The sequence below is a fragment of the Aegilops tauschii genome, chromosome 5 (assembly GCF_002575655.3).
Source record: "Aegilops tauschii subsp. strangulata cultivar AL8/78 chromosome 5, Aet v6.0, whole genome shotgun sequence".
Classification (NCBI taxonomy): domain Eukaryota; kingdom Viridiplantae; phylum Streptophyta; class Magnoliopsida; order Poales; family Poaceae; genus Aegilops; species Aegilops tauschii.
The window spans coordinates 158,767,854-158,795,038 of NC_053039.3; the positions used below are offsets into that span (position 1 = coordinate 158,767,854).

General features: G+C 47.9%; 1 protein-coding gene and 1 long non-coding RNA gene across 2 annotated transcripts; both read left to right on the forward strand.

Annotated features, from left to right (window-relative positions):
• Positions 1 to 26,671, forward strand: LOC141023331 (uncharacterized). Its single transcript, XR_012184369.1, has 7 exons — positions 1 to 278; positions 427 to 1,628; positions 3,625 to 4,290; positions 25,842 to 25,877; positions 25,995 to 26,096; positions 26,178 to 26,242; positions 26,314 to 26,671. It is a non-coding gene; the product is annotated as an uncharacterized lncRNA (long non-coding RNA).
• On the forward strand, positions 17,963 to 22,110 carry LOC120964665 (uncharacterized). Its single transcript, XM_073498549.1, has 4 exons — positions 17,963 to 20,293; positions 20,380 to 20,513; positions 20,590 to 20,781; positions 21,770 to 22,110. Exons 1-4 carry the CDS (start codon positions 19,620 to 19,622, stop codon positions 22,108 to 22,110), a joined length of 1,341 nt encoding a protein of 446 aa, XP_073354650.1. The 5' UTR covers positions 17,963 to 19,619.
• Positions 26,672 to 27,185: the final 514 nt, after the last annotated feature.

Consider the following 27,185-nt stretch of genomic DNA (forward strand, 5'->3'; position numbering starts at 1 on the left):
GAGTTGACAGACGGCAAAATCTCTGATTCCAGTAGTGAATTTCCCCATTCTCATTCTCCTCCGGTTCCTTTTTCTCTGTTCATGTCCTAATTGCTAGATTCTGCAAACAAAAGAGGAAGATGAGAGAAGTGGGATTTGGAGCGGAGTGCGGTGGCTGCAGGCTCCCGACGGCGGCAGGTCGTCCAGCTCGACCACACGTGCCTGCTGCTCGCCGCCGTCGTTGATTGGATGGCCATGGAGTTGGGTCCACTTGAACCTGAGCGGTGGCACTCCTCCAGGTAATCGCTCCTCTTCCTCTCCTTCTCCTTCCTTCCCAGATCTTGGTCTGCTAACCTCCAGCAATGGCATGGATTATGGAGATTTGCTATGGCTATGAGAAGGAGATGCTTATGGTCTCCTGACCTTTCTCTGTCTTTTCCGGTGTAGAATTTTTCTGTTGGAGAGAAGGATTTTGCGCCCCCAAGCAGCAGGGCTGCGAGGCAAAGCGGTCCCTGGGGAGGCCACTGAATAAAATGAGAGATTCGTTTCCCTGAGTGGCATTACTCTCTTGTTCGTGGCACTGGCCGAGAGTTGTGGCGTCGGGTTGGGCCCCCATGTTCTTCAGTGTTCTAGGATATAACTTATAGATATGTGACTTGCCATTGGTGTGCCTTGCGTTGTTTTAGGGAATTTAACCTCTATTTTTTTAGTTGACATTCTACCCAACTTTGATTATCGTCTCTTCAACACGTCCGTACTAATTACACGAATTTTCCTATAGAAAAAAGTGTTCAATATTTGTTGGATAAAAGGTGTATTATTTCTATTTATTGTTACCATATATTAGCAAGTTATATTAATAAAGATGTACCTAAGACAAAGGAAGAAGGCTTGCACGTATTAACTGAATTTGGCTCATATGTGTTAGTTGTTATGCAATACTGTAGATTTTAGTTTTTTCACATGTGTTGTAGGAGATGTCTATAACATTGAAGATTTCTCATTGTTCTCTTCAACTGAAAAGGCTGTAGGATAGAAGGTTTGTTTCCAAGAACATAAAACTCACAAAAGTGCATGTATGAATGTATTTTGAATAATTACAATTTGACATGCTTCTCATAGTACTGACTTTTGACCCTTATCTAATAACTGCCCCCCTTAGACTAATCCATGTCAAGCATTATTTCTCTATCTCAGTGAACATAAATGGTTGGCGTGGTGCTTCTCAGATCCTCCCATCCAATAAGTTTAGCAATTTTTACATACCACTGTTATTAGTGCAGAGTACATATAATATGAAAGTTCTCATTCAAATTAGCAAAATATGCTTGCCAGGTGTTATGATTTCTAGATATGTACCACAATTTTCGCAGTAACACTTTCCACTTTCCTTTGTAGTTAGTTTGTGTCAATCAGAATTGGAAAACAAAATCATAAAAAAATCACCCAAAAACTTAAAAGGTAGCATCCCGAAGAAGTTGATAGACTAATAATTCAGATATGATGATTCTATTATAACTGATATGACTCGATTGTTAGAAAAGCACTACAGGTCTGATAGTCTCGTTTTCCTCAAGAACTGGTGATATCATATCGTAGAAGAAGTTTGATCCATCGCCTGGCTTGTCTGGTTTTTATGCCTCATTCCAGTAAGTTCTTGTAATGCTCTCCTTCTGTAAAATATTTCTACGCTCCTTGTTTATTGCTATCCATCTCAATCATTTTTGGTATACTTTCTTCTCTTCCATATGTGGAGTTAGTCAAGTAAAATTGTTATGTTATATTGGTGAATAAACATGAGTCACGATTCATTTGGATAAATAATAGAAGATATTTAGATTTATCTAGTACGGCTCGAAATCTTGATCAAGCGGTATATAGATTTTACCATAAATGATTTTTTTGTCTTTACTGTTTATCAAGGCTCAAGTATATCCGGTGTTCAGATAGGTTGGCGCTTGGTTTTTTGTACTGTGCCTCATACCAATGTCTATTTTTCTGCCCGTTAAGTTCAACATGTCTGTCCGTCAGAATTAGATGCAAGTGCATGCATGTACACATGGGATGTGTTTGGCGGCTATACTTTTTAATATACTTCCCAGTAAATTGAACGATTTAGGCGTGCCTTTTGTTTTTCTTCGAAGGACCTACCCATGTTTTCTAAAGTGTGTAGATGATCTGATTTTGTACTCCTAGTAGATTGAATTACTTAGGGGTATCTTTTTTCTCGCTCAAAAGGACATGCCCACGTTTTCCTAATTTGTATGGGGGGGGGCTCGCTTTGTACGTGCCCATACTGAAATATGTCTATACGTGAATGACTATTTCCTAGTAGATTGAATTACTTAGGCTTGTACATGAATTACTTAGACCTTTTTCGTGCCTGTTTCTATTTCAGCTGTGTAGATCTGTATATATTCTTCTAGCGCTGGTTGACTTTAGGCACAACCCTATTAAATCAATCACAAATCTATTAGATTTGTTTGTAACATCATTGGACTTACTGTATGAATTTTTGCAATAATTAAATTCTAATTTGAAAAATAAGCAAACATTCCAAATAGTCTAGTTCTGGTTTCATGACCCCTAAAGGGGGCTGAGCTGAAAAAGTCTTAATCTTAGCCGCAATGGTGGAAGTCCAATTAAAATTTCAGTAATGGACATGCATTATGCACTGCTCTGTTATTAGAAGCAGTCTTTGTGGTAATATGAAGTTTGTAAAATCCTTTTTGTTATTCTTGATTCCTTTTTTTGCGGGGATTGTTATTGTTGATTCCACATGCTTCATTTGGGTGAATAATCCAATGTCATGCAAATTTGCGTATTAATTTCTTCACGGCTAGAAATATTAATTAGATTATTTAAAAGTGTAGAGTATAGACATATGTGAGCATTGCTTAACTTTATCTCCCTGTTTTGTATCGTGTCCTTGGTGGCAAACTCGGAATTGTAATCTAGACAACATTCTAATGGTCCTTTCACCTTTACCTATACATTGTATGAAGAAATAAATTAATTTCATTTCTCAATGGGCGATACTTTGTGGATTCCACAAACCTAAAAGTATTATATGCATACCCGTAAAAAAGTGTTATATGCATACATAGAATTATCATTTTCTTTCATTATTATAAGTGTATCAAATTCCTCCAGATAATAGCATGATGCTTTTAGGGGGTGTTTGGTTCCAGGGACTTTTTTGTGTTGGGACTAGAAAAAGTCCCTAGTAAACCAAACAGGGTGGGACTTTTTTGGGACTTTTTGCTAAAAGTCCTTAGAAGCACCTCCTTGAGAGTCTTTTTCAAAAAGTCCTAGGGACTAGAAAAAGTCCTAGGACTAGAGAACCAAACACCACCTTAATGTTGATAGTAACATGAACCGTCTCGCCATGTGAATGCAAACAAAATATAATTAGCATTTGCTTGTTTTAAATTGTTGATCTGTTGTATGATTGAGGTAATCCCACATTCTCTATACTTTTACTTGAATGTTCTAGTTTGTCCTGTTGTTGGTAAGCGCTAAGCTTCTTCAACACCATAGTTTTTTGGATATGAAAAGATTCTGAAATTTTTAGTCAGCTATCTATGCAACTTTTATTCTGAAAACTGAATTAATTAATTCATAATATTTGCGAACCTGATTCAGGTGAGAGGCAACTCAGAAGACCTGTCCTGACTTCATCGGGCATTGAGATGCAGTCACATCTGAGTTTTGGCATTTTTTGTCTTCAATTGAGTCGGATAGCAGATTTGTTCTGTAGTCTTCGATTCTGTTGGTGATGCTCTTGCCGGCTTTTAATCTCAACCATTATTATTCAAATCTAACGGTTCAAATAATACTAACATATGTGGATAAACGTGATAGCTTATTTGTCTTCTGTTTTAAGTATATAATAGATAGATAGATAGATAGATCTTGACCTTGAACACACCTTCATGACCTGCCACAAGAAAAGATGACGTCACATTATTAATTTCAGGAAAGTTCTCATGACGTCACGACTGATCTTTGCGTTAACCAGCCATTCCGAAAGTCGATGCACCCCTTATGTCATCATAATTATCATGCCTCCTCGATCTTCGCACATGTCGTTTCACTGTTTCACTTTCCCTTATAAATAGGCACGAGGACCTGCCTTTTCACCTTTTACCCCCATCGCCTCTGCCTCTTTCTTCTTCCTCACGACCTCAGCTGCGACCGGAGCTCTGCTGCGCCAAGCGAACCTCGCCGATCACTCCATCAAGGCCGCTTCATCGACCTGTTGGGACCAGAGATCTTGGATGCACCCGCGCTCTTCATCAACACCGTCAGGTATCATTCTTTTCCTTTTCCAGATACACATTAGGGCATCATTCTTTTCCTTTTCCAGATACACATTAGGGCATTCAAGTTCATAGAGTTCATCGCCGTTCGTTCAAGTTCATCCTAGTTCATGCATCATCTGCCTAGAAGTCGTATTTAATCCGAAAATAGAGTAGGACCAGAGCAGCAGCAGTTTTAATCTGTATTTACATCTTAGATAGATCTACTTTTTCCTCAGAATGAATATATAGTATGCTAGTTCTTCTGTCGCCGCATGTTAGTTCTAGCATTTATCCTCCTTTTTTGAGCTGTCGTAGATCCGAAAATATAGCTGTAGATTGTGAAAATGGTTTAACCCATACTTAGCAATTTTTTTAGCAAATGTATATCCATGGAAAATGGGCCCGCCCTTCACTTTATGGCGGCTTAATATTGAACTTGTATCCTACCAACATGCTGTCGGCTTAAATTGTCACAATTTAACCTGCTATACCTCAATCAATCTGAGAGTCGCCATATCCTTGACTAGGGCGGCTTATAATATCTCCATGATCCATTGTAATAATTATTCTTTGTCGGTGGAAACGACACCTATGGGATCACTTGGATCCCTTCTACGGTCAGCGGGCGCGGGGTCGTGAGAAGAGGAGGTTTAGGAGCTAGCACACAGGTCGTTTACCCAGGTTCGGGTCGCGAGGATGCGTAAAACCCTAGTCCTGCTTTGGTGGATGTATTGAGTGTTCTTGAGCTTTCGAACTAGCTATGGTGGCTGTGTAGTTCCAAAAAGCCGAATCCCTCTCCTGGTTGCCTCGAGCCTCCTTTTATAGGAAAAAGGGGTTGCCACAGTGGCACACAGGAGGTGAAAAGGCCTACAGTGCGCGAGCCTATCGCACGGCATTACGGGACAAAGTGCATTAAATGCGCTACTTAGGTGTCCATTAGCTTTATCGAGGACGGGAACGAGGCCCATCCCGTTCGTCGCCGCTCCGCCTCGCTTCGACACGCGCCCAGGCCAACGATGGATGCAGCGCCATGTAGGCAGACAGGCAGCTGAGGTGGTGCGGTGGTAGGGCCTTCACGAAGATCTGCATGCCACCATGCAGGTGCTTGCTGAGTTGGCCTGGAAGCTGCATGTTGCCACGCAGGTGCCTGCCCAGCTGGTTGGGCTGGCAGCTGCATGCGAATGGCGGCGGAGTCTTGGTTGGTGTGGGCCTAGCTGTGGCCCCGCTGACGCCCTCAGCAAGGGTCTTGCCGGGGGGCCCGGCAAGGGCCTTGCCGTGGTGTTGCTGTCGTCCCCGGCGAGGCGCTTGCCGGGGGTCTTTGTGGATTCCCTCGGCTGGGATCCTGCCGAGGGTCGCCGTCTTCTGGTCCTCATCTGATCTCACATGTTTATGATCTTGACGAAGATCTGCATGCCACCACAGAGGTGCCTCCAGAGCCCTGGGTCCAACGTAGTTAACGACGGCGTTTGGAACCCTTGGGCTCAAGGGTGGCTCACTCTGCTGGCATTGGGCAAGCTGCCCCGGCAAGGCTCTTGCCGGGGCCGCGGAGGCCATCCCGGCAAGGGTCTTGCCGGGGGAGTCCATCTCGCCCCTTTGCTTTCTTGCGTTTCTTGTCTTGGCGTTGCCTTGTTTGTCTTGTGCCTTCGGCTCCTCTCCTCTGCCCTGCTTAGTGTGGCCGTGGGCGCGGCTCCAACTGTCCGTGCACAAGTAAAGGGGTAAAAAGGAGCGCCACTACTTTTGTACACCGACAGGAGCCCCCGGGCCTGGGCCACACATAAGCGCGACACATTGTTGGGCCAGGCCCAAAAACGATGCGCGGGCAGTCGGGGCGGGAATTTACCGTAGCAATTTTTCGTCCGCCGTGCTTCCCCATTGACCCCGCATTGAACACGCGACGTGGAGGGTCGTGCGTGACGTGGGGGTCAGCGTGGGGCGGTTCCCGCACGCATGCGTCACATCGTAGTTAATAGGAAAAGAGGTGGCCCGCGCCTTCCCCGTAAAAAGGAATAACCGTGGGCGCGCTACTCATTTACCCTCCGTCCTTTCCCCAATCTTGGAACCGCCGTCCCCTTCTCCTTTCTTTGCAAGCTTTCGCCTTCGCCCGCTGCCTCCACACCTCCGCCATCCCCCATTCCTCACTTCCCGCAGCCGCCATGGCACCCAAGACCAGTAGAGGTAAGGGAGTGGCCAAGGACCACTACTAGGGAAAAGCCTAACAGCAGCGTGGGTTTTAGGCCTATCAGTAGCGCGGGCAGGAGCGCTACTGGTACGGTGCTACAGCTAAAGGTTAGCAGTAGCGTTGGTCAACCCACACTACTGCTACACCGACTTAGTAGTAGCGCTTTCTCCATGCGGCGCTACTGGTAATTACTAGTAGCTCTTCTCCCAGCCCGCGCTACTACTATTATTCCGTATTTTTTTTTATTTCATGTTGTATTCATACACCTCTATACAAGTTTTCATACAACAGCAATTTAGAGATTGTTTTTACATCATAATGAGTTATTACATCACTGGGTGAAAGAACCGTGGACTAGTTTCAAGTGGATGGACATCCACTTGAAACTAATCCGCGGTTCTTTCACGCAATGATATAATAAATATCATCATCATCATCATATCATTAACAACTTATCATCATAATACTTCATTGTCATATAACACCTCCTCATGATCATCGTTTTCATCGATGAGACATCACATAGCAAGTTGTGTTGGGGAACGTAGCAATAATTCAAAATTTTCTACGTGTCACCAAGATCAATCTAGGAGATGCTAGCAACGAGAGAGAGGGAGTGCATCTTCATACCCTTGAAGATCGCTAAGCGGAAGCGTTACAAGAACGCGGTTGATGGAGTCGTACTCGTGGCGATTCAAATCGCGGAAAATCCGATCTACCGCCGAATGGACGGCGCCTCCGCGTTCAACACACGTACAGCCCGGGGACGTCTCCTCCTTCTTGATCCAGCAAGGGGAGAGGAGAAGTTGAGGGAGAACTCCAGCAGCACGACGACATGGTGGCAATGGAGCTCGTGGTTCTCCGGCAGAGCTTCGCTAAGCACTACGGAGGAGAAGGAGGAGGTGTATGAGGAGGGAGGGCTGCGCCAGGAAAGAGGTGCGGCTGCCCTCCCACCCCTCCACTATATATAGGGGCAAGGGGAGAGGGGGAGGCGCCCTAGGGTTTCCCCTAGGGGGCGGCGGCCAAGCAGATTGGATCTCCCTAGGGAAAATCCTAGGGAGACTTGCCCCCAAGCCAGGTGGAGGCTCCCCACCTCCCCAAGTAACGTGGGAAAGGGTGTGGGGGCGCACCACCCCTTAGTGGGCTGGTTTGCCCCTTCCCCTTTGGCCCATGAGGCCCTCCAACACTTGCCGGGGCTCCCGAAATACCTTTCGGTCATGCTGGCCATAGCCTGGTACCCCCGGAACACTTTTGGACTCCAATACCCTCCGTCCAATATATCGATCTTCACCGGCGGACCATTCCGGAACTCCTCGTGATGTCCGGGATCTCATCCGGAACTCCGAACAACCTTCGGTAACCACATACTATTTCCCATAACAACTCTAGCGTCACCGAACCTTAAGTGTGTAGACCCTACGGGTTCGGGAACCATGCAGACATGACCGAGACACCTCTCCAGCCAATAACCAATAGCGGGATCTGGATACCCATATTGGCTCCCACATGTTCCACGATGATCTCATCGGATAAAACACGATGTCGGGGATTCAATCAATCCCGTATACAATTTTCTTTGTCTATCGGTATGTTACTTGCCCGAGATTCGATCGTCGGTATCCCAATACCTCGTTCAATCTCGTTACCGGCAAGTCACTTTACTCGTTCTGTAACGCATGATCCCGTGGCTAACTCATTAGTCACATTGAGCTCATTAGGATGATGCATTCCCGAGTGGGCCCAGAGATACATCTCCGTCATACGGAGTGACAATCCCAGTCTCGATTCGTGCCAACCCAACAGACACTTTCGGAGATACCTGTAGTGCATCATTATAGCCACCCAGTTACGTTGTGACGTTTGGTACACCCAAAGCATTCCTACGGTATCCGGGAGTTGCACAATCTCATGGTCTAAGGAAACGATACTTGACATTAGAAAAGCTCTTAGCAAATGAACTACACGATCTTGTGCTATGCTTATGATTGGATTGTCCATCACATCATTCTCCTAATGATGTGATCCCGTTATCAATGACATCCAATGTCCATGGTCAGGAAACCATAACCATCTATTGATCAACGAGCTAGTCAACTAGAGGCTTACTAGGGACATGTTGTGGTCTATGTATTCACACATGTATTACGGTTTCCAGTTAATACAATTATAGCATGAACAATAGAAAATCATCATGAATAAGGAAATACAATAATAACCATTTTATTATTGCCTCTAGGGCATATTTCCAACAGTCTCCCACTTGCACTAGAGTCAATAATCTAGTTCACATCACTATATGATTGTAATGAATCCAACACCCATGGGGTTTGTTCATATCTCACTTGTGAGAGGTTATTAGTCAACGGGTCTGAACCTTTTAGATCCGTGTGTGCTTTACAAATCTCTATGTCATCTTGTAGATGTACCTATCACGCGCTACTTGGAGCTATTCCAAATAACTGCTCTACTATACGAATCCGGTTTACTACTCAGAGTCATCCGGATTAGTGTCAAAGTTTGCATCGACGTAACCCTTTACGACGAACTCTTTTACCACCTCCATAATCGAGAAAATTCCTTAGTCCACTAGTTACTAAGGATAAGTTCGACCGCTGTCATGTGATACATTCCTGGATCACTATTGTACCCCTTGACTAACTCATGGCAAGGCACACTTCAGGTGCGGTACACAGCATAGCATATTGTAGAGCCTACGTCTAAAGCATAGTGGACGACCTTCGTCCTTTCTCTCTCTCCTGCCGTGGTCAGGTCTTGAGTCTTACTCAATACTCACACCTTGTAACACAGCCAAGAACTCCTTTGCTGATCTATTTTGAACTCCTTCAAAATCCTGTCACGGTATGCATTCATTTGAAAGTACTATTAAGCGTTTTCGATCTATCCTTATAGATCTTGATGCTCAATGTTCAAGTAGCTTAATCCAGGTTTTCCATTAAAAAACACTTTTCAAATAACCCTGTATGCTTTTCAGAAATTCTACATCATTTCTGATCAACAATATGTTAACAACATATATTCATCAAAAATTCTATAGTGCTCCCACTCACTTCTTTGAAAATATAAGTTTCTCATAAACTTTGTATAAACCCAAAATCTTTGATCATCTCATCAAAGCGTATATTCCAACTCCGAGATGCTTACTCCAGTCCTTAGAAGGATTGCTGGAGCTTTGCATACTTGTTAGCATCTTTCAGGATTGACAAAACCTTCTAGTTGTATCACATACAACCTTTCCTCAAGAAAATCGTCGAGGAAACAATGTTTTTTGACATCCTATCTGCAAGATTTCATAAATAATGCAGTAACTGCTAATATAATTCCAACAGACTCTTAGCATCGCTACGAGTGAGAAAATCTCATCGTAGTCAACTCCTTGAACTTGTCGGAAAACATCTTAACGACAAGTCGAGCTTTCTTAATGGTGACACTTACCATCATTGTCCGTCTTCCTTTTAAAATCCATCTTCACCCAACAGCCTTACGACCATCAAGTAGTTCTTCCAAAGTCTATACTTTATTTTATACATGGATCCTCTCTCGGATTTTATGGCCTCGAGCCATTCGTCGGAATCTGGGCCCACCATCGTTTCTCCATAGCTTGTAGGTTCATTGTTGTTTAGCAACATGACTTCCAAGACAGGATTACGTACCACTCTGTGGTAGTACGCATCCTTGTCGTCCTACGAGGTTTGGTAGTGACTTGATCCGATGTTTCATGATCACGGTCATAAGCTTCCACTTCAATTGCTGTAGGTGCCACAGGAACAACTTCTTGTGCCCTGCTACACACTAGTTGAAGTGACGGTTCAATAACCTCATCAAGTCTCCACCATCCTCCCACTCAATTCTTTCGAGAGAAACTTTTCCTCGAGAAAGGACCCGTTTATAGAAACAATCACTTTTGCTTCCGGATCTAAAATAGGAGGTATACCCAACTGTTTTGGGTATTATATGAAGATGCATTTATCCGCTTTGGGTTCGAGCTTATCAGCCTGAAACTTTTTCACATAAGCGTCGCAGCCCCAAACTTTCAAGAAACGACAGCTTAGGTTTCTCTAAACCATAGTTCATACGGTGTCGTCTCAACGGAATTGCGTGGTGCCCTATTTAAAGTGAATGCGGTTGTCTCTAATGCCTAACCCATAAACGATAGTGATAATTCGATAAGAGACATCATGGTATGCACCATATCCAATAGGGTGCAGTTATGATGTTCGGACACACCATCACACTATGGTGTTCCAGGCGGTATTAGTTGTGAAACAATTTCCACAATGTCTTAATTGTGTGCCAAACTCGTAACTCAGATATCTCTATGATCATATCATAGACATTTCATCCTCTTGTCATGACGATCTTCAACTTCACTCTGAAATTACTTGAACCTTTCAATAATTCAGACTTTAGTTTCATCAAGTAAATATTCAGCATCTAATCAAATCATCTGTGAAGTAATAACATAACGATATCCACTGCGTGCCTCAGCACTCATTGGACTGCACACATCAAATGTATTACTTCCAACAAGTTGCTCTCTTGATTCATCTTACTGAAAACGAGGCCTTTCAGTCATCTTGCCCATGTGGTATGATTTGCATGTCTCAAGTGATTCAAAATCAAGCGAGTCCAAACGATCCATCTGTATGGAGTTTCTTCATGCATATCTACCAATAGACATGGTTCGCATGTCTCAATCTTTTCAAAAATGAGTGAGTCCAAAGATCCATCAACATGGAGCTTCTTCATGCGTTTTATACCAATATGACTCAAATGGCAGTGCCACAAGTATGTGGTACTATCATTACTATGAACATGTGTATCACCACGATCGAGATTCAATAAATCATTCATTTTAGGTGCAAGACCATTGAAGGTATTACTCAAATAAACAGAGTAACCATTATTCTCCTTAAATGAATTACCGTATTGCGATAAACATAATCCAATCATGTCTATGCTCAACGCAAACACAAAATAACAATTATTTAGGTTTAACACCAATCTCGATGGTAGAGGGAGCGTGCGATGTTTGATCACATCAACCTTGGAAACACTTCGAACACATATCGTCATCTCACCTTTAGCTAGTCTCCGTTTATTCCGTAGCCTTTTATTTCGAGTTACCAACACTTAGCAACCGAACCGGTATCTAATACCCTGGTGCTACTAGGGGTACTAGTAAAGTACACATTAATATAATGTATATCCAATATACTTCTGTCGACCTTGCCTGCCTTCTCATCTACCAAGTATCTAGGGTAGTTCTGCTTCAGCGACCGTTCCCCTCATTACAGAAGCACTTAGTCTCGGGTTTGGGTTCAACCTTGGGTTTCTTCACTAGAGCAGCAACTGATTTGTCGTTTCATGAAGTATCCCTTCTTTCCCTTGCCCTTCTTAAAACTAGTGGTTCTACTAACCATCAACAATTGATGCTCCTGCTTGATTTCTACTTTCACGGTGTCAAGCATCGCGAGTTGCTCAAGGATCATCATGTCTATCCCTGATATGTTATAGTTCATCACGAAGCTCTAATAGCTTGGTGGCAGTAACTATGGAGAACCATCACTATCTCATCTGGAAGATTAACTCCCACTCGATTCAAGCGATTGTAGTACTCAAACAATCTGAGCACATGCTCAACGATTGAGCTTTTCTCCCTTACTTTGCAGGCTTAAGAAACTTGTCAGAGGTCTCATACCTCTTGACGTGGGCACTAGTCTAAAATCCCAATTTCAGTCTTTGGAACATCTCATATGTTCTACAACGTTTCAAAAACGTCTTTGGCGCCTCAATTCTAAACCGTTAGCATTACGCATTGAACTATCACGTAGTCATGAAAACGTGTATGTCAGATGTTCGCAACATCTACAGACGACGCTCGAGGTTCACACACCGAGCGGTGCATTAAGGACATAAGCCTTTTGTGCAGCAATGAGGACAATCCCCAGTATACGGACCCAGTCCGCATAATTGCTACTGTCAACTTTCAACTAAATTTTCTCTAGGAACATATCTTAAACAGTAGAACTAAAGCGTAAGCTATGACATAATTTGCAAAGACCTTTTGACTATGTTCATGACAATTAAGTTCATCTGATTATTTAATGAACTCCCACTTAGATAGACATCCCTCTAGTCATCTAAGTGATACATGATCCGAATCGACTAGACCGTGTCCGATCATCACATGAGACGGACTAGTCATCAACGGTGAACATCTCCATGTTGATCGTATCTACTATATGACTCATGTTCGACCTTTCAGTCTCTTGTGTTCCGAGGCCATGTCTGTACATGCTAGGCTCGTCAAGTCAACCTAAGTGTTTCGCGTGTGTAAATCAGGCTTACACCCATTGTATGCGAACGTTAGAATCTATCACACCCGATCATCACGTGGTGCTTCGAAACAATGAACCTTCGCAACGGTGCACAGTTAGGGGGAACACATCTCTTGAAATTTTAGTGAGGGATCATCTTATTTATGCTACCGTCGTTCTAAGCAAATAAGATGTAAACATGAGAAACATCACATGCAAATCATAAAGTGACATGATATGGCCAATATCATCTAGCGCCTTTGATCTCCATCTTCGAGGCGCGGCATGATCACCTTCGTCACCGGCATGACACCATGATCTCCATCATTGTGTCTTCATGAAGTTGTCTCGCCAACTATTACTTCTACTACTAGGGCTAACGATTAGCAATAAAGTAAAGTAATTACATGGCGTTTTTCATTGACACGCAGGTCATACAATAAATTAAGACAACTCCTATGGCTCCTGCCGGTTGTCATACTCATCGACATGCAAGTCGTGATTCCTATTACAAGAACATGATCAATCTCATACATCACATATATATAATTCATCACATCCTTTTGGCCATATCACATCACATAGCATACCCTGCAAAAACAAGTTAGACGTCCTCTAATTGTTGTTGCATGTTTTACGTGGCTGCTATGGGTTTCTAGCAAGAACGTTTCTTACCTACGCAAAAGCCACCACGGTGATATGCCAATTGCTATTTACCCTTCATAAGGACCCTCTTCATCGAATCCGATCCGACTAAAGTGGGAGAGACAGACACCCGTTAGCCACCTTATGCATCAAGTGCATGTCAGTCGGTGGAACCTGTCTCACGTAAGAGTACGTGTAAGGTCGGTCCGGGCCGCTTCATCCCACAATGCCGCCGAATCAAGATAAGACTAGTAACGGCAAGCAAATTGAACAAATCATCGCCCACAACTACTTTGTGTTCTACTCGTGCATAGAATCTACGCATAAATCTGGCTCTGATACCACTGTTGGGGAACGTAGCAATAATTTAAAATTTTCTACGTGTCACCAAGATCAATCTAGGAGATGCTAGCAACGAGAGAGAGGGAGTGCATCTTCATACCCTTGAAGATCGCTAAGCGGAAGCGTTACAAGAACGCGGTTGATGGAGTCGTACTCGCGGCGATTCAAATCGCGGAAGATCCGATCTAACGCCGAACGGACGGCACCTCCGCGTTCAACACACGTACAACCCGGGGACGTCTCCTCGTTCTTGATCGAGCAAGGGAAGAGGAGAAGTTGAGGGAGAACTCCAGCAGCACGACGGCATGGTGGCAATGGAGCTCGTGGTTCTTCGGCAGAGCTTCGCTAAGCACTACGGAGGAGGAGGAGGTGTATGAGGAGGGAGGGCTGCGCCAGGGAAGAGGTGCGGCTGCCCTCCCACCCCTCCACTATATATAGGGGCAAGGGGAGAGGGGGAGGCGCCCTAGGGTTTCCCCTAGGGGGCGGCGGCCAAGCAGATTGGATCTCCCTAGGGAAAATCCTAGGGAGACTTGCCCCCCAAGCCAAGCAGGTAGAGGCTTGTCTCCCAAGCCAGGTGGAGGCGCCCCACCTCCCCAAGTAACGTGGGAAAGGGTGTGGGGGGCGCACCACCCCTTAGTGGGCTGGTTTGCCCCTCCCCTTTGGCCCATGAGGCCCTCCAACACTTGCCGGGGCTCCCGAAACACCTTTCGGTCATGCTGGCCATAGCCTGGTACCCCCGGAACACTTCCGGACTCCAATACCCTTCGTCCAATATATCGATCTTCACCGCCGGACCATTCCGGAACTCCTTGTGATGTCCGGGATCTCATCCGGAACTCCGAACAACCTTCGGTAACCACATACTATTTCCCATAACAACTCTAGCGTCACCGAACCTTAAGTGTGTAGACCCTACGGGTTCGGGAACCATGCAGACATGACCGAGACACCTCTCCGGCCAATAACCAATAGCGGGATCTGGATACCCATATTGGCTCCCACATGTTCCACGATGATCTCATCGGATGAACCACGATGTCGGGGATTCAATCAATCCCGTATACAATTCCCTTTGTCTATCGGTATGTTACTTGCCCGAGATTCGATCGTCGGTATCCCAATACCTCGTTCAATCTCGTTACCAGCAAGTCACTTTACTCGTTCTGTAACGCATGATCCCGTGGCTAACTCATTAGTCACATTGAGCTCATTATGATGATGCATTACCGAGTGGGCCCAGAGATACATCTCCGTCATACGGAGTGACAAATCCCAGTCTCGATTCGTGCCAACCCAACAGACACTTTCAGAGATACCTGTAGTGCACCTTTATAGCCACCCAGTTACGTTGTGACGTTTCGTACACCCAAAGCATTCCTACGGTATCCGGGAGTTGCACAATCTCATGGTCTAAGGAAACGATACTTGACATTAGAAAAGCTCTTAGCAAACGAACTACACGATCTTGTGCTATGCTTAGGATTGGGTCTTGTCCATCACATCATTCTCCTAATGATGTGATCCCGTTATCAATGACATCCGATGTCCATGGTCAGGAAACCATAACCATCTATTGATCAACGAGCTAGTCAACTAGAGGCTTACTAGGGACATGTTGTGGTCTATGTATTCACACATGTATTACGGTTTCTAGTTAATACAATTATAGCATGAACAATAGACAATCATCATGAACAAGGAAATACAATAATAACCGTTTTATTATTGCCTCTAGGGCATATTTCCAACAAGCTGGTCACTAGTCATAATCACAACTACTCCTCATCATCAACTCTAACACATTGTACCACATAATAAACTTATTGTACCTCATAGGACCTACTACATTCTCTTAGGACCTACTATATTCTCTAAGGTAAAATAGCAAAAAACAAGATAGCCCTTGGCTCTCCATTATGGAGAATGGAGATTATCCTGTCTCCAATTCTTGCCTTTCGCTTAATGTTGCTTCCAAGAACCTCCTTACGAATGTCCAAACATTATTCCATTCTTTGATTAGCATGTGTTCACCGGTTTCAGAAATCCAATATGCACAGGTGAGATCCGTAGGATGACCTGGCTGTATGTTCAGAACTTCAAGGCGACCATTCTGATACATCAGATGAGGCACACAATCCATTGGGATTTTCTGTTGAAAAACATAGTAATAACTTCGTAGTTAGCAATGATGTACTAGTTTTAGAAGTATGCAAAAGATGCACGGATGTCGTAATAGTAAAAAATCTTACCAGGGTATCTCCATAGAAGTTATCGTGGTTCAACACGTGCACTAGTGGCACGTATTCACCATAATTTGGAGGAGTTCGATAATAGGTTTGTAATTCTCAAAGAAAGTACAAAATGCGATCAGATGATTTTTCTCCTTATAAGTTAATTCGGACCCATCGGTGTAGTGGGTTTTGTCTACCATCTTCCGCACATTCTTTGAAGAATGAAAATAAGCTGTCAACTATTTTGAAATAAACAATATAAATTAGTTAATAACTATGTTTGAGAAACTCACATAGCGGTAGAATCGAAAGCGTATCAACAAGGACCCAAATGTCCATATTGTTTTGCTCGGTGTCAGGATCACCAAGATCCATGGTGACAATCATACCCTCATAAAAACCATACATTTTGCAAAGTGCTTCCCAATTTTGGCAACCAAAATGGGTTACGCTCTGAGAATTGTACAGGTTTACTTCAAAATCCATATCATGATGGGTCCTTAGGTGTATTTTCTTTGTTTCAAAATTTTCATGGTCTTCAAAACCCATCCTCTCCAAGAGATAGCGTCTTGCATGGCATGGGATAAGCTAGTCGAATTGTAAAAGATGAAAATTAGACGTTGAAATAGTTGAAGTCGTGCTTAATTAGGAAAAAAACACTTGTCATCGTTGGGTACCGGTTCAACGTCGAAGGTCTCCTCGAGCTTAATGCTGAAGCGCCGATCTTCGTCCAGGTGAGGGCACCTATCGCACAGACCTCGATCGTCGTGGCACCAGCTGCACTCCCCCGGGAGACTTTCGTCATCCGAGTACGACATTTCCTACGTTCATAATTCAAAGATTAAACTTGTACAATTAAATATATGTACTAAAAAACCTAAATTAGATCATTATTTTTCGAGAAAATCCAGGCCACTCGATATTTCCTAAATATTCTAGCACAAGTCATGCCAGAATTCATGGAAAAATCCGGCATGACCTTTGCTAAAAAAGGACATATCGAGCGCCTGAAATTTGCCGGAACGGAAATTAATCAACACTCCGGAAAAACATAGGCCACTCGGAGGTGTAACCTGAACATGAAAGGCCACTTGGGCAACGACATATCCTATTTGAGCAACACAGTAATACATGTTTTTATCTACATCATATATATCTTATAGGACTCATATTGACATGGAGATTTGGCTGGCCTCACCTCGAGGTCGGAGGGGGTCGGCGACGGGGACGACGGCGGGGATGATGGAGGGGCTCCTTGATTTCTGCAAAAGCAAAAACTCTATAAGTTATCACTAATTCATCCCGAATAATTGCTTAAACTAAAAAAACAACAACAAATATGACATGTTCAACTAGTTCTATTAATCCAACTAGTTCTTACTAAATATAAACTTACTATAAATAGAAAAAAACTAGTTCTTTCTAAAAACAAAGTAGTTCAACTAGTTATATTAATTTTCTTACTAAAAATACATTAGTTCTATTAATTCAACTAGTTCAACTAGTTTATTAATTTACTGACTAAACTAGTTCAACTAAAACTAAACTAGTTCAACTACTACTAAAAATCAATATCTATGAACCCTAAATTAACATCTACTACTACTAAAAAACATCTACTAAGTAGAGAGAGGGGGTGGGGGGCTTACAGAGAGGGGAGAGACGGTGGTGGGGAGGTGCTCCGCGATGGAGGTAGGGGCGGCGAGGGCGGGCTCGGGATCGGGAGGCGGCGGTCCTGGGCGGGCTCGGGCGGCGGCGGTAAGGTCGAGGGCGGAGGCGGTGAGGTCGAGGGTGGCGACGGTGAGGTCGAAAGCGGCGGCGGGCGGTGGCGGTGAGGTTGAGGGCGGCCTCGGGCGGCGGCGGTGAGGGCAGGCTTGGGCTCGGGCGGCGGCGACAGAGGAGTAGGGGAACAGGGAGAGAAAGGAGGGACTTAGCAAAATTTTGTGCCCGCGCCGGTGGTTAAGTCGAACTAGCAGTAGCGCTCATTAGGAAACGCGCTATAGCTAATTTAGCTATAGCGCGTTTCAAAGAAAAACGCTACTGCTAATGGAAGCAGTTATTTTTTAAGAGAAAAACGCTATAATTCTAAGCAATGTAAAAACATCAAAAATATACATTGGTCATCATTGATCTTTTTGTGTAGAATCTAAATAGTCAACATGAATCCTCACAGTACCTGTATAGGTACAGCCGAGGATTCATATTGCAGCCACAAGTCCTACACATATAGTTCAATGAAGACTAAGTGCTCGAGATAGTTTAGAAGTAACATATTTAAGGTGGTAAACACCTTGTTCGCTTAGCAGTATGGGACTAAACTTAATTAGTTGCAGTGATACTTAGCAACAGCGAGTTTTGAAGAAAAACGCTGCTACTAAGTACTTTAGCAGCAGCGCGTTCAGGATAAGGGCGCTGCTACTATATCTAGCCTGGAGGCAACGCCATGGCAACTATAGTAGTAGCGCTCGTTTCACCTAGAGCGCTACTGCTACTCAGCTATTAGTAGCGCGGTTTCCTGAAGCTTGCTACTGCTAAGTAGCAGTAGCGTTTGTTTTTGAACCACGATGCTGCTAAGATTTTGTGTATAAGGTTTTCCCTAGTAGTGGACACCGGGGAGAAGGAGCCACCGGACAGCGAGTTGGCGGTGCGGCGGACGCAACACGCCTACTTCCCGTCGACGGTCGACGCGGTCGAACTCCGGAACTACTTCAAGCACCTGTGGGGGTACAAGACGGGAAGCGAGACGACGGGGCACCAGGCCACGCGCGTCATCCCCGTCGCCTTCGCCGAAGCCGGCCCAAATCGGTACCCGTTCTTCGTCGACTACTTCTCCTGCGGCCTCTGCCCCTCTTTCTCTGATTTCTTCAATGATATCATGCACACCTACGGCTTTCATCTTCTGGATTTTACGCCAAATGTCGTGGCATGCATGGCTCTCTTTGCGCACCTCTGTGAGGGCTTTGTCGGGGTGCATCCCAACACGGCGCTATTCCGCCACTACTTCTTCCCTCGGATCCAGAAGGGAGGCGCCATCTCCGGCTGTGTCGCCTGGATCCCAAGATCCAAGGGGACATACCCGGAGGGCGCCCAGAAGGAAAGGTGGGAAGAATGGCGGGGCTGGTGGTGCTGGATCGAGGAGGACGACCCCCAGGAGTTCTCCCAAGTTCGCTAGGCACCGCCGGTCCGCAGAAACAACTGGAGCAATGTCGGTGCTGACGACACGAAGTTCACAGTCGCCACCACCAGGATTCTTCGCCTCACCGAGGTCGGGCTCACCCTTGAGATGATCAGGGCGGATTTGATCCGCCGCCGAATCAATCCGCTGCACAACAAGGGGAGGCCAGCCTGGCTCTTCACGAATGCGGCCGACATCATGAGGCTTTGCCCCGGCCTTGACCACAACCTCACGGTGATGGGGCACGCCCAATTTTGCTAGCGGCTTTTCCAGCTCGACGTGAACCGCGACGGCGAGGTTGAGCGGTCCGGCAAGGCCACAAAGGCTGCCGCGTAGGCCGGCAGGGCCACCAGGGGGCCCTTGTTTAAGCTGCCGGCGGGGGTGGTCGCGCTGAGCAATAACTCGCGTCGCAACGACATCATCGCCATGATGCTGGAGTTCAACGCGCACGGCCTCGTCCCAAATTGGGCCGAGCCGGCGGAGGATCAGGTGCAGGAGTTTTTTGACACCTTGGAGGAGAAATACGTCAGCGCCGAGCCGCGGCTCGTCCAGGACACTACCCAGGCGGAGCTGGACTACATCGCCGCCAGGGCGGTGGAGGCGGAGCTCGCCAGGGAGGCCGGGAGCGCCGGCGGCGTGGAGGACAAGGCCGCGGCGGAGGCGGAGGAAAAAGAGCTCGCCCAGTGGGCGGAGTCCGCTGGGGAAGCCAGCAGCGCCGGCACCGGGGCCCCTCTCGTCGAAGATGTGGTCGATGAGTCGTTGGAAGAGGAGGCCGAGGCTGTCGACCCTCCGATCACGGGGAGAGGGCGAGTCCTGCGGCAGCCCATCTCTGGTGAGCCGGTCCGGCCTGGCAGGGCCGTACAACTGCGGCAAGCCCAGGAGACGTCCGCGCGCCAGACGAGGGCCGCGGCGGTGAAGAAAGTGGTGAAGGCCGCGGTGGCGAAGAAGAAAGCATCCGCTTCTTCTTCGTCCAAACGCGCTCAGACCCCACCTCCTTCCCCTCGTTCGGCGGACGTCGACGCGGAGGTCGTCTTCGACTTCGGGTCCCTCAGCCCACGGAGGAAGAGGAAGGCAGCAGAGGAGGAGGTGGAGGAGGAGGAGTAAGCTTCTTGTTCCCTTCCCCATTTTTGTCATCTCCGTTTCCTCAGACTGTGCCGCTTATCTTGAATTATTTCCATTTTTGCAGGGACGTGGAGACGATGACCCAGAGGGTGAAGAGGGCCAGGACCTCGACGGGGGGCCAGCCCCCGGCAGACGCTTCCGGCACACTGCTGGTGGTGTTGAGCAGTTCGGACAACAGCCCCCGTCCCAACCCCCAGCGTAAGTTCATCACTCGCCCTTTGCCAATGTGTGTTGGGGGTACGATCACTTGGTGCTGACCTTGCCGTGATTGCAGGAGGAGGACAGCAGCAGGAGGAGCCACAGAGGGCTACCCCCAACACGCCGCTCCGAGGGACGTTCCCGGCAAGGGCGCCAAGCACCGAGCCCATGCACACGGAGGAGGAGGAGGCCAACTCAGGCGCTGGTGGCTTTGCCTCGGCGCCAAATGTTGGTGGGGAGGGGACCTCTGCTTCCCAGCCCGGCACGGGTAAGCCACTGGCCTTCCGTCCCTGTTTGCTTTTTCTTCTTTCTGACCCCTGGTCTTGGCCTCGCCTCATCCCCTTCTCGGTATCTAGATCCCCCTTCGGTGGACCTAGAGGACATCGGCACCGTCATCAAGGATCTCGACAAGGATGCCGCGGTGGAGGCCAAGAAGATCGCCGCCAAAGAGGCCGCCAAGGGCGCTGCTGAGGACGCCGCAAAGGGGTCTGCCGGGGAGCCCGGCAAAGGGCCTGCCGAGGAGGCCGGCAAGGGGCCTGCCGGGGAGGCCGGCAAGTCCGCCGCCGAGGAGGAGGTGGTTGATGACCAGCCTTCCTCCTCCATTGCCTCTGGCTTCGGCAGGTATCTGAAGGTGAGCGACGACCTTTTCATCCACCTCCCAGGAACGTCGAGCTCCGGGGCACCCATCGAGGGAGAGGTGTTCGACGAGGAGGTGCTTGCCGCCGCCGGGCTCAAGGTTGTTGACGAGCCGAACACCGGTGGCGACGGTTCCCAGGAGGAGCGGCTTCTCCAGGCCATGGGCGCCAACTTTCGGAAGCTTCAGGCGCTCCACCGCGCCCGCCTGGACAAGGCCAAGTCCAGGATGGCAACGGTGGACAAAGCGGAGGCGGACCTCAAGGGACGCGTCGCCGAGACGCAAACTTGGTTCCACCAGGCTTGTGAGGAGCTGAAAGCCGCCCAGGGCGAGCTGGCCAAGCGCGACGTGGAGCTCACCATGAAGCAGGCCGACATCGAGAAGGCCCAGGAGACGGCGAAGAACCTGGCCGCCGCAGCCGAGGCCACTCGAGCCCAGCACCAGGCCACGATGAACTCCCAGGAGGAGGACCTTGCCGCTCGCGAGGAGAAGCTTGCCGCAACCCTCCGCGGCAAGGATGAGGAGCTGGAGAAGCTCGTCGTGCAGCGAACCCGGGAGCTGGAGCAGAGGCACTGGGAGGCACTCGATGCTCAGGCTCTGGTTCACGCTGGCAAGGTGAAAGAGCTGGAGGTGGAGCGGGACGGGTTGAGGGACCAGGCCCAGAAGCTGGCCAAGGAGAAGGACACGCTCAACGATGCCCTGATTGAGGCGCAGGGCGCGGTCCTCAGTAGGGCCGGGGAGCTCTCCGAGGCCAACAACTCCATTAAGGACCTCAAACTGAAGCTGGAGGGTCTCGAGGGGATGTTGTTGGAGAGGAAAGCCCGGGAGGAGACCCTGAGCAAGGATGTGGAGAACGAGAAGCAGCTGCGGAAGAATGAGACCACCGACCACAAAGACTTTGTGGAGGGTGAGAATCGCTGGATTGGCCGCCTTAAAGACGTCGCCGGCAGGATGACCATGTAGCTGGCCACCATGGGGATGCTAACTGTGAGGTACGCTCCGGATCGCAGCACAACTCCGAACGCCAGGCTGACCCTGTTCTTTGAGGGTGTTCTTGGAGCCCTGGAGCATTCCCGCTCCACCAGGGTGACTTTCCTGGCCAATGAGGCCCGGAGGCTTTGCCGGGGTGCCATGACCAAGGTTCTCACCAAGGTGGCATACTGGAATCCCAACCTCGACTTCGATGGTGCACTGGAGTGCTTGCCGGAGGGTGTGGACCTCGCGCCACTCAAGGAGCGTATCGAGCCCATCATCAGCGGCATCGACGGAATCCAGAGGGTAGAGGGCCAGCGCCGGGACTAGGCACCCCGGTTCTTATCGTCGCTGCAGGTTCAGTACCAAGACAATTTCTATCTTTAGTTAGAACCGCAGCAACAATTGATGTAAGATAACTCTGCAGTACTTTTGAATTGGTGCATGTTATTTTCCTGTTCAATCTTTCTCTCTGTATGTCCACCCTACGTTAATCGGGTAGGCTTGCCGGTGCATAACCCAGGGCACGGCGCCTCGAGGACGGATCCTCGATAGCCTGCCGGGTGTGCTTGCTGCCGGGCGAACCACCTTACCGCCCTCAACGCGGCCGCTCGAACTGTCAAGCTTGACTCGAGTCAGAATCGAGAGCGTTGCCAGTTGCGGAAGGCTACCCTGCCACTCTCGACGCGGCCGCTTGAGCTGTTGAGCGGACTCAAAACAGAACAAGGCGTTGCCGATCACGGGAGGGCCCCTTGGCGTGCAGGTTTTCCATACAACGAACGAGATCTCTGAGGGGAATAACCTTATATAGAAAAGAAATATTTAAAGTTCGGCATGACTTAGCTTTCCTGTCGCCGCACCGACGTCCTTCGTGCTTGCAGGTGGTGCCGTCCTCTTGGCCGTCTTCTTCCTTAGAAACCATGGCCACGAGGAACTGCTAAGCTGGTTTCTAAACCAGATTCTCACAACTGCGCCCCTACCTGGCGCGCCAAAGATGTCGGTGGGAACGACACCTATGGGATCACTGGGATCCCTTCTACGGTTGGCGGGCGCGGGGTCGTGAGAAGAGCAGGTTTAGGAGCTAGCACACGGGTCATTTACCCAGGTTCGGGCCGCGAGGATGCGTAAAACCCTAGTCCTGCTTTGGTGGATGTATTGAGTGTTCTTGAGCTTTCGAACTAGCTACGGTGGCTGTGTAGTTCCAAAAAGCCGAATCCCTCTCCTGGTCGCCTCGGGCCTCCTTTTATAGGAAAAAGGGGTTGCCACAGTGGCACACAGGAGGTGGAAAGGCCTACAGTGCGCGAGCCTACCGCACGGCATTACAGGACAAAGTGCATTAAATGCGCTACTTAGGTGTCCATTAGCTTTATCGAGGATGGGAACGAGGCCCGTCCCGTCCGTCGCCGCTCCGCCTCGCTTCGACACACGCCCAGGCCAGCGATGCATGCAGCGCCATGTAGGCAGGCAGGCAGCTGAGGTGGCGCGGTGGTAGGCCCTTCACGAAGATCTGCATGCCACCACGCAGGTGCTTGTTGAGTTGGCCTGGAAGCTGCATGTTGCCACGCAGGTGCCTGCCCAGCTGGTTGGCCTGGCAGTTGCATGCGAACGGCGGCGGAGTCTTGGTTGGTGTGGGCATGGCTGTGGCCCCGCTGACGCCCTCGGCAAGGGTCTTGCCGGGGGGCTCGGCAAGGGCCTTGCGGGGCGTTGCAGTCGTCCCCGGCAAGGCGCTTGCCGGCGGTCTTTGTGGATTCCCTCGGCTGGGATCCTGCCGAGGGTCGCCGCCTTCTGGTCCTCATCTGATGTCACATGTTTATGATCTTGACGAAGATCTGCATGCCACCACAGAGGTGCCTCCCGAGCCCTGGGTCCAACGTAGTTTTCGATTGCGTTTGGAACCCTTGGGCTCAAGGGTGGCTCACTCTGCTGGCATTGGGCAAGCTGCCCCGGCAAGGCTCTTGCCGGGGCCGTGGAGGCCGCCCCGGCAAGGGTCTTGCCGGGGGAGTCCACCTCGCCCCTTTGCTGTCTTGCGTTTCTTGTCTTGGCGTTGCCTTGTTTGTCTTGTGCCTTCGGCTCTTCTCCTCTGCCCTGCTTAGTGTGGCCGTGGGCGCGGCTCCGACTGTCCGTGCACAAGTAAAGGGGTAAAAAGGAGCGCCCCTACTTTTGTACACCGACATTCTTATAACCATAATCGGCTTGCTGTTGCTGAAACATCATTACAATCACTCAGGCGGCTTAACATCATAATATTAACCCGCCGTTCCTTTATTCCTTGGTCACAACTTTCTAACCCGGCCAACCATGACTAAGACTCCCACTTCCTGCGACTGGGTTGCTTCTAGAGTCTCCGAGCTCTCACTGAATGAGGATGTGGACATGGGAGTCCTGCTAGCCAAGGATGTAATCCACTGGTGGGTTCCAGGTGTTGAAACTACCCCTCAACCAAAAGAGGGTGAAGTTGTCATCTTTGTGGATCACCTTCTCCGCGGTTTTTCGCCGCCCGTGTCAAAGTTCTTTTGAGATGCTCTGCACTTTTACAACCTTCACCCCAAGATATTGGGCCCAATTCTGTCTCAAATATATGCCACTTCCAAGTGTTCTGCGAAGTGTATCTTCAAGAGGAGCCCACAGTTGACCTCTATCAAGATTACTTTTACATCAACCGCCAGACTGAGATGTCAGATGGGCCCAGCCTTGAACTCGGAGGTGTTTCTATTCAAAGGCGGAGGGATGTAACCTTTCCTTCTGCCGCACTGCCTAGCCACCCCAAGGACTTTAATTACACTTGGTTCTATTGCAGAGACACATCCCCAGCTGTAGAGAACCCCCTACCGGGTTACCGCCCTTACCGGCTCACCACCAATGGTGTGCTTCCAGCTCGATTGACTGCCGCAGAATACAGTCAATATGCCTCTACTTTTTCAAAGGTAAGAGCTTTGGTCGCCAACGTCCTAACTGGAGTTGACCTAGTCCGCTGCTGGGTTGCATGGAGGATTTTACCCCTGGGCCTACACGGCGGCTTAATGTGCGAATACGCTGGTGACACAAAGGACCCATAGCGTTTCAACCCAACACAACTAACTGACAAAGAGATCAACGACACTCTTAAGTCGTAGCTTGGAGAGTCACTGGAAAACTGCAGCAAAGCGGGTTTGAACCCTTACTGCGCTGTTAACCCGGCTCCTCCTGTAAGTTTTCAAAAACTTCACCTTGTTTATCTCTCTTGTTCCTCATATCCTTTCAACCATTACTTATGTTCATATGTATATAGGCCGACTCTCCTTTCTGGAGGAAGAAGATAAACACTTCTCAGCCCACCAAGAAGATTGTGACAGCTTTTATAGGATACGTACCACCTCGTGGTGAGATGAGCTTTTGGGGAGCAACAGTAATTACAAGTTTAGCTAGTGCCATACCAGTAGTAGGAGATACCATAGTGACTTGGCTTTGGGGTGGTTTCTCCGTGGACAATGCCACCTTAAATCGTTTTTTAGTCTCCATCATTTACTCCGCCTTATTTTAGTAGGCGCCAGTCTTCTTCATCTGGCCGCATTGCATCAATATGGATCAAATAATCCATTGGGTGTAGGGAAGCTAAGTCTCGGGGCATGAATCGCCACAAGAAAGCAACAACACAATCGCTTTTTGAGCTAGATGAGTCAGAGGTAGAACTTGACTCCCTTGGCCTTTTCTTTATGCAATTTATTGATGTTGATTCTTCTCAGGACGAGGTAGAGACAAGCCACGCTGGCGCAGTAGAGGTAATTCGTGTCTCCTCCGACTCAGAACCTTTGACAAGAAAGAAAACACAAAGGGTCATCCGGAAAGTAAGATTTTCTCATCCTCTTGCTCATTTGGACCCCAACTTTCTTTTGAAGGCACAACAACATGAGTCCAAGTGCTTGACCCGGAGCGGCGGCTCTGAAGATCTTATGGTTGGCTTATCCAACACACCGGCTCCTCGCAAGCGTCGCAATTAGGTGCCTCATAGTCCGAATCTATCCCTTGCAAAGGCTGGTCTCATGCGTCAGGCTCTGACTCCTTATAATTCCAACTATCAGGGAACACCACCATCATCTGGCGACTCAAGTGGAACCCAGATGCATGGCTTCATTGTTGCCCATGGGTAAGTATTTTCATTTGTTAATAAAGGGCTTGTTGTGATATACTTATAAACTCTGCTATTTTTTGTCATAGAGCCAAAGCCAAGACTGGCAAGAAACAGAAGGTGTGCGACTCTTCCAAAGCCCCTGAAGTATCTAAGCTGGAGAAGCAAACGATGGAAATCGCTGAGGCCCCCATCCAAGACCCCGAAGAGCCTGTCGCAACACCACAAACATACGTAGATCTAGGCCATAAAAAGTGTGTACATTGTTGGAGGGAGAAAAAAGTAGATCTAGAACATAAAGAAAGCTTTCCCCTTACTTACCTATCAAAAAAAGGAAATTTAACCACTTAATTTGGGTGAATCTATGGTGCAAATGAGGTGAGGAGGAGGAGGCAGCCGAGACCAAGCTTGATAGAGGTGGAGAGAATGAAGTGGGGAAATGAGTGTGGTAGGTGGCTGTCCAAAATATCTAGCTGCTCCCAGGTTACCAATGGCGCACCACAAAAGAATGCGCCATTAGTAACCAGGGTTACTAATGGCGCACCTGGGAGTGGTGCGCCATTACTAGTTTTGAAAAAAAAACATGTTAGTAGTGGTGCACATGTGGACAGTGCGCCATTACTAGTTAGAACTAGTAATGGCGCACTGTCCCCTGGTGCGCCACTGCTAACAATTTCTTTTTATCTTTTTTTTTTCAAAACTAGTAATGGCACACCGCACACCAGGTGCGCCATTAGTAATGAGGACATTAATGGCGCACCTGTATCTGGTGCGCCACTGCTATATAGCAGTGGCGCACCACATACATGGTGCGCCATTAATGTCCATATAAGCTATAGCCCTTTTCCTAGTAGTGAGGCCGAGAGAAGGAAGTTTGACATGATGAGAGTGATGGAGGGGATGAAGATGAAACTAGTGACCAGGAATTCGAGAAGGCCACTGACGCCCTGTGTATTGACGG